The 14,496-nt window shown below is 45.9% G+C and overlaps 1 protein-coding gene across 4 annotated transcripts in view; it reads right to left on the bottom strand.

The window, feature by feature from the left end:
* The window catches only part of LOC124046431 (ryanodine receptor 3-like), a 179,850-nt gene that overhangs the window by 55,452 nt on the left and 109,902 nt on the right, over positions 1-14,496 (bottom strand). For 3 of the 4 annotated variants that reach the window (XM_046366785.1, XM_046366788.1, XM_046366787.1), the window contains exons 23-39: positions 13,147-13,250; positions 10,742-10,825; positions 10,410-10,569; positions 9,869-10,016; positions 9,572-9,777; positions 8,581-8,755; positions 7,876-8,084; positions 7,514-7,716; positions 7,301-7,370; positions 7,060-7,220; positions 6,778-6,943; positions 5,943-6,029; positions 5,599-5,825; positions 4,674-5,490; positions 4,272-4,472; positions 3,264-3,366; positions 1,432-1,566 (exon numbers count right to left, since the gene is read on the bottom strand). In XM_046366785.1, the coding sequence (XP_046222741.1) occupies positions 1,432-1,566; positions 3,264-3,366; positions 4,272-4,472; positions 4,674-5,490; positions 5,599-5,825; positions 5,943-6,029; positions 6,778-6,943; positions 7,060-7,220; positions 7,301-7,370; positions 7,514-7,716; positions 7,876-8,084; positions 8,581-8,755; positions 9,572-9,777; positions 9,869-10,016; positions 10,410-10,569; positions 10,742-10,825; positions 13,147-13,250 (3,256 nt within the window). The remainder of the gene's footprint in view (positions 1-1,431; positions 1,567-3,263; positions 3,367-4,271; positions 4,473-4,673; positions 5,491-5,598; positions 5,826-5,942; positions 6,030-6,777; positions 6,944-7,059; positions 7,221-7,300; positions 7,371-7,513; positions 7,717-7,875; positions 8,085-8,580; positions 8,756-9,571; positions 9,778-9,868; positions 10,017-10,409; positions 10,570-10,741; positions 10,826-13,146; positions 13,251-14,496) is intronic. The other variant, XM_046366786.1, reaches the window with a different exon arrangement.

Here is a 14,496-nt window from a genome sequence, read left to right as displayed (position 1 = left end):
GACATAGGGACTGCAGAGGAGAGTTTGGGTCAATGCTGAATCAGGCCTCTCTGTGGGCTGGGAGGAAAGCAGAGTTTCAGGTAGGAGGTTGATTAGTGGGACTTCTCCAAAACAGTGGAAACACAGAGTTGTCTGCCCACGTTTGTAGATGCATCAAAGCACTGCATTGCACCCGTTCCTTTTCTCACTCCTTCTTCACTCCCTCCTGCAGGACTCCTAATTCATTCAGAGGTAGTAGCAGTAGCAGTGGAACCATGTACCCAGTCTGCCGTTACACAGCATAGTTGTAATCAATCATGTCTGAAGAAAACAGCCAATATGGGCAAGGAAATATGGGCAAGAAAAGTATTTTAGTGGAAATACACAACGTCTATTTTCATCTCCTCTCTCTTGTGAGATCAATAGTGGGGTCTCATGTGGTCCACATCAAGGTCCGTCTAACTGTCTGGGGACAGATTGCCTCTAACCATCTGCATTCACAGGTGCATATTTCAGGCCACATTTACCCGCAGCAATTTGGGCGGTTGTCCATGCCAGCAGCACTCATATTATAGGCAGTGAGCTGAACCCATCTTCAGGAAGAGTTTAAACATGTTTTTAATCTTCCTGTTCCACAAAAAAAATGGATTTACTGATCTCAGAACAGTGAGTGCATTGCATGGTGTTACATGGTAGGAAGATTATCTGAAATTGCTTTATATATCATTAATAGTTTCAAGAACTGTAGAGTTGTCCTGATAATATTGCGGATTCTGCTATTGTGAAACATTGTTGTGGTAGTGGTTTGTCCTGAAGGACAGGGGGGGAAGTGTATGAATGTTTTATTGTGTTTTGATTAACGGCAATCAGTTCATTTATTAGTAGCCTCTGACATTACATTTTACATCTAGAATGTCAGACAATTTCCATACTGTACTCACACTGGTACAGTCGTCTGCGTGTGTGTGTGAGATCGGGATAAAGAAGCCCGAGTTAAATCAGTGCAGTGTTTGCTCTCTCTCGCTCTCTGCAGAAGAGCAGGACTGAGTGAAGATGCCCCTCACTGCCAGGCGGAGCAGCCATCCTCTACCGGCTCTGCATTACCATAATAACATTGAAAAAGGAATTGAAATGGAAATGACTGCCACTGTGTGTCTGTACGACATGCCAGACAAATGAAACAGGGCTTGTATGCCAGCATCACTATTCAACAGCTACCCTGCTCCTTTCAATTTCCCAACCTCCTGTGTTACAGCGAGTAAACAGTGACTTGTTTCGGAGAGATAACCTATTATAGGAGTCTATTAGGAAACATTTGTTGTTACTGAGGGACTGTATTACCTTCAGGGACGACAGGGACTAGAGGGACAAGGTGGGTTTCAGAGTCGCCAGTTCCCGTTATTGCTGGCTGTGACATATAGAATAAGAGTAATATCAATGGTATAGTCTTACAGGGGGCTTGCTGTTCCTGCTCCGTGGGCTCCTCTTCGGTCTTCAGAGGTTGACCTTTGATTTTGTAGACCAGGGCCAGCAGACGACCTTTAATAGACGTGTCCTGGTCATCTTCCTCTTCCTCCATAGGGATTCCTACACAAACACACGGCAAAGGAATAAAATCGATATCCCACTCCTGGACAAATACCGTTTCCTAGGGGTCAATCGGGCAACATATGTCAGCTGTATCATAGGGATTCATTTGCTAGTGTAATGTTTTTTTCGTCTTTCCTTTCTCGTTCCATGCAGTCTCCAACATCCAAGGTGCTGCTGCAGGTCAGAAAAGTGCAGCATGACTGTAGAATACCATCAATATAGTACCCCCTAGGTACATACAGCCCTTTTCAATGATTTATATAGTACCCCCTAGGTACATACAGCCCTTTTCAATGATTTATATAGTACCCCCTAGGTACATACAGCCCTTTTCAATTATTTATATAGTACCCCCTAGGTACATACAGCCCTTTTCAATGATTTATATAGTACCCCCCTAGGTACATACAGCCCTTTTCAATTATTTATATAGTACCCCCCTAGGTACATACAGGCCTTTTCAATTATTTATATAGTACCCTCTAGGTACATACAGCCCTTTTCAATGATTTATATAGTACCCCCTAGGTACATACAGCCCTTTTCAATGATTTATATAGTACCCCCTAGGTACATACAGCCCTTTTCAATGATTTATATAGTACCCCCTAGGTACATACAGCCCTTTTCAATGATATATATAGTACCCCCTAGGTACATACAGCCCTTTTCAATTATCTATATAGTACCCCCTAGGTACATACAGCCCTTTTCAATGATATATATAGTACCCCCTAGGTACATACAGCCCTTTTCAATTATCTATATAGTACCCCCTAGGTACATACAGCCCTTTTCAATGATTTATATAGTACCCCCTAGGTACATACAGCCCTTTTCAATTATCTATATAGTACCCCCTAGGTACATACAGCCCTTTTCAATGATATATATAGTACCCCCTAGGTACATACAGCCCTTTTCAATTATCTATATAGTACCCCCTAGGTACATACAGCCCTTTTCAATGATTTATATAGTACCCCCTAGGTACATACAGCCCTTTTCAATGATTTATATAGTACCCCCTAGGTACATACAGCCCTTTTCAATGATTTATATAGTACCCCCTAGGTACATACAGCCCTTTTCAATGATTTATATAGTACCCCCTAGGTACATACAGCCCTTTTCAATTATCTATATAGTACCCCCTAGGTACATACAGCCCTTTTCAATTATCTATATAGTACCCCCTAGGTACATACAGCCCTTTTCAATTATTGAGCAAAACATCAAGACTTCAGAGCAATCTGGAGAGGCAGTGAACTAAAACACATCAGCAGAGAGATAGAAGACGTCCTTTCTGCAAAGAAACACAGGAAGCTCTAATACAACATCCCCCTGTAATTCAAATGCATCTGGGGAGCTCCGACAATAAACATAGATGTACAAGGATGAGAACTAACTATATTACATAGCTTGTGAAGTGAAACATGCAATTATAATAACTTTTGCTGGGGATGTTTTCACCTGTCCTATTTGGACAAGCACTGTGTCCAATTTGTTGTGAGTAATAACATTGGCCATGTTGACGGTTTTGTTTTCAATGAATCCCACAGCTCATCTCTACAGTATCATTTCCCACTCAGGCCCTGTGATGCTGTCATTCATTTTTTATTCCTAGTCAGATGGCAGGTCATAATATTCAGGTCCAGACTGGAGGCATAAACCCTCCTGATGGTGTTCTTTACCACAGTGCAGCCGGAGCTCGTTGTGGAAGGCATAGAGCTCCTCCTGAATGTCCTCTGGACACGGGCAGTCCTCCCCCGTACTGAAGTTCAACAGCATGTTAATCTGAAACACACACAAACTGTCATTTAGGTCACATGACTGTAGTATGCAATGGTATGCATTTTACACATACGTATATAGTTCAGAAAAACCACGCTTGTATGCAGTAATAGAGACTGAAGGTAAAACGACATTAAAGTTTGTGAACGGTGCTGAAGTGAGCAGGGAGCAGTGACCCTGACGTGCTGTGTAGATGAGGAAATGGGGAGGTATCCCTCCCTCCTGTCTGGCAGGGGGGGGTGTAAAGCCTGGATGTGGCCCCGTCCCCGGGCAGAGGCAACAGCACAGCAGGCAGGGATGGATTCCCACAGCCTTGAGGCTGGGCAGCGGAGGAACACACTCAAATTAAAGAGCTTTGGGGAGCAGTTAGAGAGACAGTCACTAGGCCTCTCTCAGTCACTCCGGGCTAGCCGAGCGGTTCTCTCCATAATGAAAGAACCCACTGATACAAAACCAAGGGGAATTTGAGGAAAATAAATATATTAACCATGAAAGAGGAAAAATGACTGAATGCTCACACACTACTCACTAGAGTTTAGAGTGGAGCGTTGGAAAGAGTGCCGCTGAGGTTTATGAGTACAATGTGCCCTTTGTTGCGGTGTGTGTGCGCGTGCTTGCTAGCTTAGAACAGTAGTCTCAGCAGCAGCCTGTTCTGTGTTAATGTGCAAACTCTTCTATCTCATACAAATGTAACAAGGTTAACACACGCAGATGTCTGCAGTCACCCCAGTTGTCATGAAGTGGGCAGCATTTCAAAAAGCCTAACTCAATTACAGATTTAAGGCCACGGCCGAGAGTCTGTGACTAAAACTGCTTGCCGGTGACTTTGCCACACTGATAATAAACACCCCGTAACCTACATCATTAACCAGGAGGCCATCCTAGGTTATGTCTATTTCAGTGTGTACCTGTTCTTGGGGAGGGGAGCGGAACTCCTTGGTCTTCTTGGCGGTGACGGCAGCAGACATGTTGAGGGCCAACATCAGCTCGTTGTACCTGAACTTCTGGTTATACTGCAGCTTGGAGACAAAGCTGTCTGAGAAGGACACGATGGCCTCGATGCGATGCTTCAGCTCACAGTCACAGAAGTAGTGCAGCAGCTCACACATCTAGCAGACAAGCACAGCTTCCACATATAATATCAGCTGAGATTTAGATACAGACACTAATGACACATATCTTCAGGGAACTTATTAGAAGAGAAAGCATTGATACAGAGACATTACATGGCTGAGTGGTTTTAAAGTGGACTATAAAATGTCAGTGGATTTTTGCGGAGCATGTGATTGAAAGCCTAGCAGAACCAGTACCTGTCGTTTCACTGGCTCAGGCAGCCTCTTCTCCAGCAGACCTTTCAGTGGCAGCTTGGCGTCTTTGGCCGCCTCCTCCTCCCCGGCCTCCACCGCCTTCTCCTCGGTGCCTGTCAGCCCCTCCTTCTCTGTGGCCTCCATCACCACGGCGATGGCATCCTCGCTATGCTCCACAAACACGTTGGGGTCGATGAGGAGCAGGATCTTATGAACATCCTGACTTCCCAGCACGCCCATGGTGAGCAGTGTACCAATCAGCCTCAGGATGGGCACAAACTGGTACTCCACGCTGCCCCCTACAGGGTCCCTGATGTGATGCCCACCGCCCTGCACGGCCTCAGTCAGCATGGTGATGGCCTTCTCCTTCAGGGCATCCAGGGGGATCTGGGGGCTGTACAGTTGCTGCTCCCTTTTGGTGCTGATGAAGCAGGGGGGGTAGAAGTTGAGCCGGGGCTTCAGAGAGGTACTGAGGCCCACGCCGGGAGGAGAGTGGTGCTTGGAGGCATCGGAGAACAGGCGGATGCTGCGCGTCTCGGCAGTGATGGGGATAATAAACTCGTTGTTCATCATGAGGCGGGCCTCCTTGGCCGTCTCCAGGTGAATGCTGATCAGGATGTTGTAGAAGCCCTCGCGCAGCATGCCCGACAAGTACTGGTTGTCGATGGTGTAGAGCAGCTGGGATTGGTCCAGGTGGCTGCAGAGGGCATGTGCCACGCGGGTGTTTCCCAGGGCACACAGGGCACAGTACAGCTTCAGGGTGTGGTAGTGGAACTTCCTCAGGTCCTCCTGCTCAGACAGCTCCATGATGTCAACACACCTGGTGGGGAGGTCAGTATACTGTTTAAACAGAGCGAGGACGTATACAGGAGCGCTTATGTCCTCAACCAGGGTGTGTGGTGCAATCTGTGTATGTGTGCACATCTACCTGTTCTCCTCAGGTATGTGCACAGCCAGCATCTGCAGAGGCTCCCGACACTGCACCACCCAGCCATGTCTCTCACTGACCCTGGCTGTCTCCACCTTCAGGAAGGTGTTGGGCATGCGACTCCACAGCACTGAGTTGATGGTCTGGACATCCAGCCTCGGAGGGCACTGGGGTACTGGGTTCTTATGCTCACTCTTAAAGATGGCAGCTGACAGGGGCATGGCATTCTGTGGATGTCAGAGGTCACACAGAGCACATTGTCGTTCACGCAATGGATGATATATCAGTAGAAACGGTGGATAGATTTAAAATGGACGTCAGGGATTAAAATCGAGTTACTCTACCTTTATCTTGGACAGCTCAAACTGGAAGAGGTTGGGGCTGGTCGGTCGCACAAACACAGCAGGAAACAGCTTTGTGTTTGGTTCCACCTGGTCAAGAAAAAGAGCACAGCACTAATAAAAGAAGTTTGCAGACAGAAAAGGCATATTGAGGCCATACTGCAGTTACAGTATAGAGGGGGACTATAAAGAGTAGCATTGAGAGTGCATGATGCTCTGGAGCTATCTGACTCGGTGTGTGTGTGTGTGTGTGTGTGTGTGTGTGTGTGTGTGTGTGTGTGTGTGTGTGTGTGTGTGTGTGTGTGTGTGTGTGTGTGTGTGTGTGTGTGTGTGTGTGTGTGTGTGTGTGTGTGTGTGTGTGTGTGTGTGTGTGTGTGTGTGTGTGTGTGTGTGTGTGTGTGTGTGTGTGTGTGAGAGAGACTAGGGAAGAGGCTGGCAGGATGGCTCAGAACAGTTTAAAAGCTTGCCGTGTTTCTACAAGGGGAGAAATTAAGAAGATCATGCCCTTTAAAAGGGGAGGTTTTGTTGTCTGGTTTGAGAGAACATACACAGACAGCCAGACACTGAGCTGAGATCTGGCAGGCAGGACAGACAGACCCTACCCTGCTGCTGAGCCCGAGGCAGGGGGGACTGAGTGACTATCACGCTAATGAAGAGATCAGGACAGGCAAATCTTTTTTTAGAGAATAGATGGTGTTGTTCTGATAAGAGACTGACAGATGGGGCAGAGACTGTAGGGCTGATAGCAGCAGGAAGGAAGGAGACCGAAGAGAGTGTGATTGTAGACTGTGCAGTGGACATCTTAAATAGAGACATTGTGTATTTGGCTATACTGTACCTGGTAGGAGGTGGCCAGCTCCTTGCCGTTGCCAGTGAAGGTCACCAGGCCAGTGGCCAGGTCAATGAGACAGCCTATCTCTAGGTCCACATTACTGCGACTGGACGAGTGGCCTGAGCTTGTGACGTCCCCACCCCACACCATATAGCAGTTACTCCTCCTCACACTGAGGAATGGTTAGGGAGGAAGAGGAAAAAGAAGATAGTATCTGAGTATCTGATTAGTTGCTTATCACTATTCATACCGACATGAGGATGAGAGTTTCCTTAACAACACGATTACCTCTCATGGACCCGCCCACGCTGGTCTCCCAGGGTAACTGTCACCGTCCGGTTCTTACTGAGGTTGAAGTGGTTGCTATAGTAATGGTAGTCGGGGGTGACCCAGCCCACCCACACACAGGATGGATCCTGACCAGCGAACACCCTGACAGAGTAGTGGTACTGAAAGACAACATGGTGGCAGGTTAGCTTGACGACATGGCACCTGCACTATCATCAGCTGCTTATCATCCATTTCATACCGTGCTGATGTTGCTGTAATCTGTTCCTCTTATTCCATCATGACTGTGTCTCATAGACTTCAATGGATGTCTACAAGGAAAACATCAGCATTAAATCATTTCTTTACATACTGTAAGTTAGAAGATAAAGCGCTTTTACAGAAACTAAGCTCAATACTGTCATATACAGATGTTAGTGTTGTACAACAGTGAATGTGTGTTCAGAGGCCTGACCTGTGTTTCAGTTTGAGGGACTCGGGATCTTCATGCACTCCGTTCATGTCCATGACAGGGCTGGTCTTGAAGAAGGAGTGGAACTCCACGGGCATGCTCAGTCGACAGTACACCATGTCACCATTACTGTTCTGGGTCCCAAACGTCCTGTGGCTCACCTTCAGACAGGGAGGGCTGTCGATGGTGCCATCTATTCTGGTCACCTGGGATGGAGATGTATTTGGACAACTGATTCAGCCATTCTCCATCTTGGAAGTGAGATATCTTACTGGTTCTTTAAGGTAAACCTTCTGTGAACCTCAGCATATCATGTATATTACCGTTTCGAATTTTGTCATTGACCTTTTGACTTTCGGTCTTACCATTATGTGGTTGTGGTTCTTTGGCACATTGACAAAGGTGGGGAGGCGTTTGCTGAACCACATGGTGACCTCACGGTTCATGTTGACGGCAAAGGGTTCGAAGCCCTCCTGGAGACCACACATGGTGTAGTACTTAAAGGTACTGGCGTCCTTCCCCAGGTTCATACGACCCACCTGGGACAGGCCCAGACTACACACTGGGATAAAACCTGGGGAACAGAGAGAGCGAGAGAAAGAGAGAGTCAATGAGAGAGAGAGAGAGAGAGAGAGAGAGGGAGAGAGAGAGAGAGAGAGAGAGAGAGAGAGAGAGAGAGAGAGAGAGAGAGAGAGAGAGAGAGAGAGAGAGAGAGAGAGAGAGAGAGAGAGAGAGAGAGAGAGAGAGAGAGAGAGAGAGAGAGAGAGAGAGAGAGAGAGAGAGAGAGAGAGAGAGAGAGAGAGAGAGAGAGAGAGAACAACTGTCATCATCACCCTTCTCATTCTAAGATCACACACATCAGGGGGAGGGGGAAATCAATCCAGCTTTTAATAAAAGCCATTTACGAGTGTCAGATTATATGAAGTTCAATTCATGACGGTGAGGCACTTATTTTCACTTATTTTGCAGCATGTCTGTCAGTGATTTGACGGCACAGAGACATAAGAGAAGGGGCAGAGCTTAGAGAGGTCCTTCACATACACTCACCGTCTTCAGTCTCACACACTCACCGTCCTCCGTCTCGAAGTCGGCGAAGCAGAGCTCAGAGCCCTTGTTGGTGATGAGGATCTCTCCGTTGAGGGTGAAGATCATAGACTTGTCCTCCATGTTGATCATACAGCCCACCACGTCCCCCGCGTGCCAACACCGCCCAAAGAAACGACTGCCCATGTTCAGGCGTTGACCCTGAATATACACACACAATTAACGCTCTACAATCTGACTCCGTCCTTATTCAAAATGTGATTTATTATGATAAACACAAATCATACTCTCCAGGCTAGCTATGCCATCATCAACTATGATAAAGTGTCTCTTTTCCAAAGACATAACTGTCCTGCTCTGATCTGTTTCACCTGTCCTCGTTATTCCCCCCCCCCAGTGTATTTATCCTTGTGTTTCCTGTCTATCTGTGCCAGTCCGTCTTGTATGTTTAGTCAAGTCAACCAGCGTGGTTTTTCCCGTACTCCTTTTGCTATTCTCCTTTTTCTAGTCCTCCTGGTTTTGAACAGCCACTCTGTACCTCCTGGACTCTGGTTGGGACCTTTTTGCCTGTCCACTCTGTACCTCCTGGACTCTGGTTGGGACCTTTTTGCCTGTCCACTCTGTACCTCCTGGACTCTGGTTGGGACCTTTTTGCCTGTCCACTCTGTACCTCCTGGACTCTGGTTGGGACCTTTTTGCCTGTCCACTCTGTACCTCCTGGACTCTGGTTGGGACCTTTTTGTCTGTCCACTCTGTACCTCCTGGACTCTGGTTGGGACCTTTTTGCCTGTCCACTCTGTACCTCCTGGACTCTGGTTGGGACCTTTTTGCCTGTCCACTCTGTACCTCCTGGACTCTGGTTGGGACCTTTTTGCCTGTCCACTCTCTCGCCTACCCCTTTGGATGATTAAACATCGTAAGACTCCAACCACCTGCCTCCTGTATCTGCATCTGGGTCTCGCCTTGTGCCTTGATTATAACGCTCTATAAGCATGAAGAATAGAGTTGAGGGCTCACCTTGTATCCGTCGAAGACAAAGGCCAGCTCATCAGTGCCCAGCTCTACATCAGGCCTACATCCAGGTCTGGCCCAGCCCACACGCATGTCTCCCCCTGTCACCACGTCAAACTCAAAGTACCACTTCCCCGTCATCACCGCGTACGTCCTCTCCACACGGAAGAAACGGATCTTGTCTATGCTCAGTCTGTCCACCACATGGCCTGCTGGGTGGGAAGACGGCCACAGTATCAACACAGGAAGTGTTGTAAGGTTCTGTGTATGTCAACATGGCTTCGTGTGGTAAAGATAACTTACCGCCCTCCTGATCTGGAGGTTCGATATTGTATCCGTATCCAATGAGAGTGCGGATGGCCTCACGGAGGCTGTCCCTGTTGGACTTCTTAGTGCGCTCGTCTAATAAAGAATATGGCACCAGGCGAGGGTTCCGCTTGCTCTTCAGATCCTGCATTGAGCACAGATGGGCACAGTCAGAATCCCACGCACACCACTCATCATCGTGCTGATACTTAGCCAGCTCCATGGACCCGCTATAGGCCAGTGTTTGTCACGACTGGGCTGCCAATCTATAAGGTTCATTGAGTAGTTCATTGGGCGTTTGACATTATTACTCCGGCGCTATACTATTATTCTGTGTATCCTTTTGGTGTCATTCATCCCTCTGCAGGAGGTAGTGTTACATTTAGCAGTATTGCTTTTGAGCTTGCTGCTCTTACATAGAGAGAGTGTCCTTCTTTTGTCCAAAGTTATAAAGCCTTCCGTGTGTTTACTGTATGTGAGCTGTGGTCAAAACCTGCAGTGCTTTCACAGACATAACACAGAAGACTGTGTGCTTTACCTGCAGAATGCCATAGGTCCATCCCTGTTTAACCCTGTCCTTGGCCCACACGTTGTGGGCGTTCTCCGCCAGTTTATCCACCAGAAGTTCCTGGCCTGGGGTCAGCTTCACATCAGACAGCTCCAGTGGCGTGGGCTTGTAACCATTCGACATCATGTAGCTTAAAACAAGACGAGACATTATAATGTCTAACTTCCTAGAAAAAACAGTATTTGTCATGATTTGTCATACATTGCGCTAGCATATCCCGAACATAGGAATCTCGAAAAGTTGGTAAATCATGTATTAGGTTCTTGCTGATCTGTGTATTCAAACGTCTAGTAGACTCTTACTTCTTTGGGAGTTTGATCTTCTTCAGGTCCTCTTCAGCGTTGGCGTTGACCTGGACAACATGGCATCCTAATGCCAGCAGAGTCCTGTGAAGAGACAGATTAACAATCTCCATCCTGGGGATAAGACCTGTTGTCTACACAAGATGAGCTCTCTAAGAGGGTGACTCACATTGCCTGCACACTAACTAAATACCATAATCAGCAGGCATAATGTTATGATACTAGGTTTGGTAGGTTTTTGCACTCCTACAAGCAGAGTGGCACATGAACCAGCATGAGCATACACAGAGAGCATTGTATTGTTTAATTGTGCATGTCCCGGTCCATTATGGAACCATATAATCACCTTAAGGACTTGTTAAGAAAGAGTTATTCACACTTGTATCAGTAAAATCTCATTGCTTTGTCATTGTAAGAGGACAAATGAGAGATGTGGTGTGATGGCAGAATAGCAGGGCTGCTCTTTAGGGGCCCAGGCTGTCTGTCTCTGTTGTGTCAGCGTCACTGTAGATGAACGTTAAACAAACCAGACTTTCTCTCTCTCTAATCACACACACACACACACACTTCTCTGTCTCATGAAACTTTATTTTGTGTTTCTCAGTGCCTGGGTGTGGGCTGTCAGTGTGGATCATTAGCAGATGTCCTACAGTGACAGGTGGGTGATGTCAGGAACACTGGGGGTGTTTCAGGTGCTGAGAGTCCAGCACGAGAACACCTTCAGTCTACTACCTAACTGACCCCTGGTTCACCCACACCTTCAGTCTACTACCTAACTGACCCCTGGTTCACCCACACCTTCAGTCTACTACCTAACTGACCCCTGGTTCACCCACACCAGTCTCTACCTAACTGACCCCTGGTTCACCCACACCTTCAGTCTACTACCTAACTGACCCCTGGTTCACCCACACCTTCAGTCTACTACCTAACTGACCCCTGGTTCACCCACACCTTCAGTCTACTACCTAACTGACCCCTGGTTCACCCACACCTTCAGTCTACTACCTAACAGGCCCCTGGTTCACCCACACCTTCAGTCTACTACCTAACAGGCCCCTGGTTCACCCACACCTTCAGTCCTCCTACTGGAGAGTTAATATATCTACAACTAGCCCTTTGGTCTCCTATCCAGCATTTTAACCAAGCCTAGCTTTGATATTTATCACTGACTATTACCAATGTGCTATTTAGGCCTATATAGCATTTGCAAAGTAGCTATTGTTTCAATTCAAACCAGACAATGCATAAAGGCCTAGGGTTTCAAGCTTTGGTTGATTTCAAATGTGATCTTCATGTTAATAATTAATATGTTTTATTCCCTTCTCCATTTCAACCAAATATCGAAGTTAAAGAATATGGTTAAATCAAATCAAACTTTAAATGCAATTTAAATAAATGTTGATTTGATCCTAGGTTGTTTTTATTTAACTAGGCAAGTCAGTTAAGAACAAATTCTTACTTACAATGATGGCCTAGGACCAGTGGGTTAACTGCCTTGTTCAGGGGCAGAGCGACAGATTCTTACCTTGTCAGCTCAGGGATTCGATCTAGCAACCTTTCAGTTACTGGCCCAACGCTCTAACCACTAGGCTACCTGCCCGCCCCAAAATGAATGAAGACGTGAATTCAACATATGAATTATACATTTGTAGACAAACTAGAATGAAGGCCAGACTAAGTCAGTGGCACAAAACATAAATCTCCTTCAAATGTTGATTTTTGGTTGCATTGTCAACCAAACACAATTCAATATTACTTTTGTAAATCAGTATATAGCCAAAGGTTAAGGCTATATTAATAACTAATGTAACAGTACAATTCAACCTTAAAATGAGTAACACATCCATAGTCACATTTTGAGGTTGCTCTAACTATGAATGTCTTCTTATGCAATCATAGTCATTTTGCATGTTCAACATAGCATGCAAAGGTTGCAGGTCTGTGGAGATCTTTTAATCTGTGCAGAATCTGATCACTTGCATGTACTTTTAATGTAATCTCAACTGCAATTCAGGTCATGTGCTGTGCTATTAGATGAAGCACAGTGATACACATTCATCTGTTGTATAAATAAAACATATCTGACATTCTATTGCCATTTAAACTTTGTTGTGCTTTTAAACGTTTGAAAGACATTGTGACATTTAGATGACAACTGAACAAACAATCAGACATGGCCATTCCATTGCTTTTAGATGGGTGAAAGCATAGTGATAACACATTGGGAATTCAACAAACGTCTGGCTGTCCTTTTTGAGTGGTTGAAGAAAAAGGTTGAAATCTCATTGATCAACATCTCAACCAAACATGACGTGGTGTGCCCAGCGGGATCTCTCCTTGTCTTTCTATTTCTCGCTCTTCATTACTGAAACTAACATAGTTACTTATAATGCAGGACATACTTCAAGGTTTCCGTTGACATCTGCAGGTTGTAATTCTTTTCCGTTTCGGGCAGTCTGGGAAAATCCACCAGGCAGGGGTGCTGCCGCTTATTATCGTCCCTTATCTGTGAAACACATGAGGATTGTTCATGTACAAGTATTTGTACATATTACAACTGACTTGAGGAAAGGGGAAAGAAATATTCCAAAAGGTGAGTATAATTCATATCACAATGAAGGTTTTTGCCAATCCACAGGGGAGTACTCTCTTAGGGGGGGAAAAGGGTGCTATCTAGAATCTAAAAGTGTTCTTCAGATGTCCCCATAAGACTTAGAACACTTTTAGTTCCAGGTAGAGCCCTTTTGGGTTCCATGTAGAACCCTTTCCAGAGAGTTCTACATGAATCCCAAAAGGGTTCTATCTAGAACCATAAAGGGTTATCCTATGGGGACAACCCCAAAAAACTTTTGGAACCCTTTTTTCTAAGAGTGTGGGGATGTTGTCTACTTACAGAGGGCTACTGGTATACTGGAGTGATACTACGGTCTAGTCTAGTGGATATGTTATGAATGTAGAGGAGGAGCATGTTTTCTTGGAAGATAGAGAGGTGTGAGTCCTGAATACCAAGCCAAGTGAGATATAGAATTATATTCTTGACTGCTGTGTTTTATCTCTAATAATCCCTCTTGCTGCTCTTTCCAGCCCAAGCAGGATTACATCCATGTTGACCAAGAAAACATGAAGTGGTGTTGTTGTACAGATATGTGGCTATTTGTGTGCTACATGAACCCCAGGCATTTCTTTTGTGAATAGCACAAGAACTCCCCAGGAATTATTTTACCTAACAGACTTTTCCTACAGCCTACTACAGTCCAGACAGCCTACTACAGTCTAGACAGCCTACTACAGTCCAGACAGCCTACTACAGTCCAGACAGCCTACTACAGTCCAGACAGCCTACTACAGTCTAGACAGCCTACTACAGTCCAGACAGCCTACTACAGTCCAGACAGCCTACTACAGTCCAGACAGCCTACTACAGTCCAGACAGCCTACTACAGTCCAGACAGCCTACTACAGTCCAGATAGCCTACTACAGTCCAGACAGCCTACTACAGTCCAGACAGCCTACTACAGTCCTACTACAGTCCTTACTAACCTTCGTATGAATGTCACACAGCTTGTTTGAGATTATTTTTATACCGTCAATAGTCCATGCTGATAAAACTATTACAGGTTTTCTATAACCATACTAGCCTCCGATAGTGAAGTGTGTCAGGCAGGTGATATAGAAACCCTACCTCTGTACCCCATAGCAACCACAGCAACTAAAACTCAGACCTCTTTAAAATCAGCACTGAAGCTGTGCT

Source organism: Oncorhynchus gorbuscha, linkage group LG10 (assembly GCF_021184085.1).
Source record: "Oncorhynchus gorbuscha isolate QuinsamMale2020 ecotype Even-year linkage group LG10, OgorEven_v1.0, whole genome shotgun sequence".
Classification (NCBI taxonomy): domain Eukaryota; kingdom Metazoa; phylum Chordata; class Actinopteri; order Salmoniformes; family Salmonidae; genus Oncorhynchus; species Oncorhynchus gorbuscha.
This window is presented reverse-complemented; position numbering and strand designations above follow the sequence as displayed.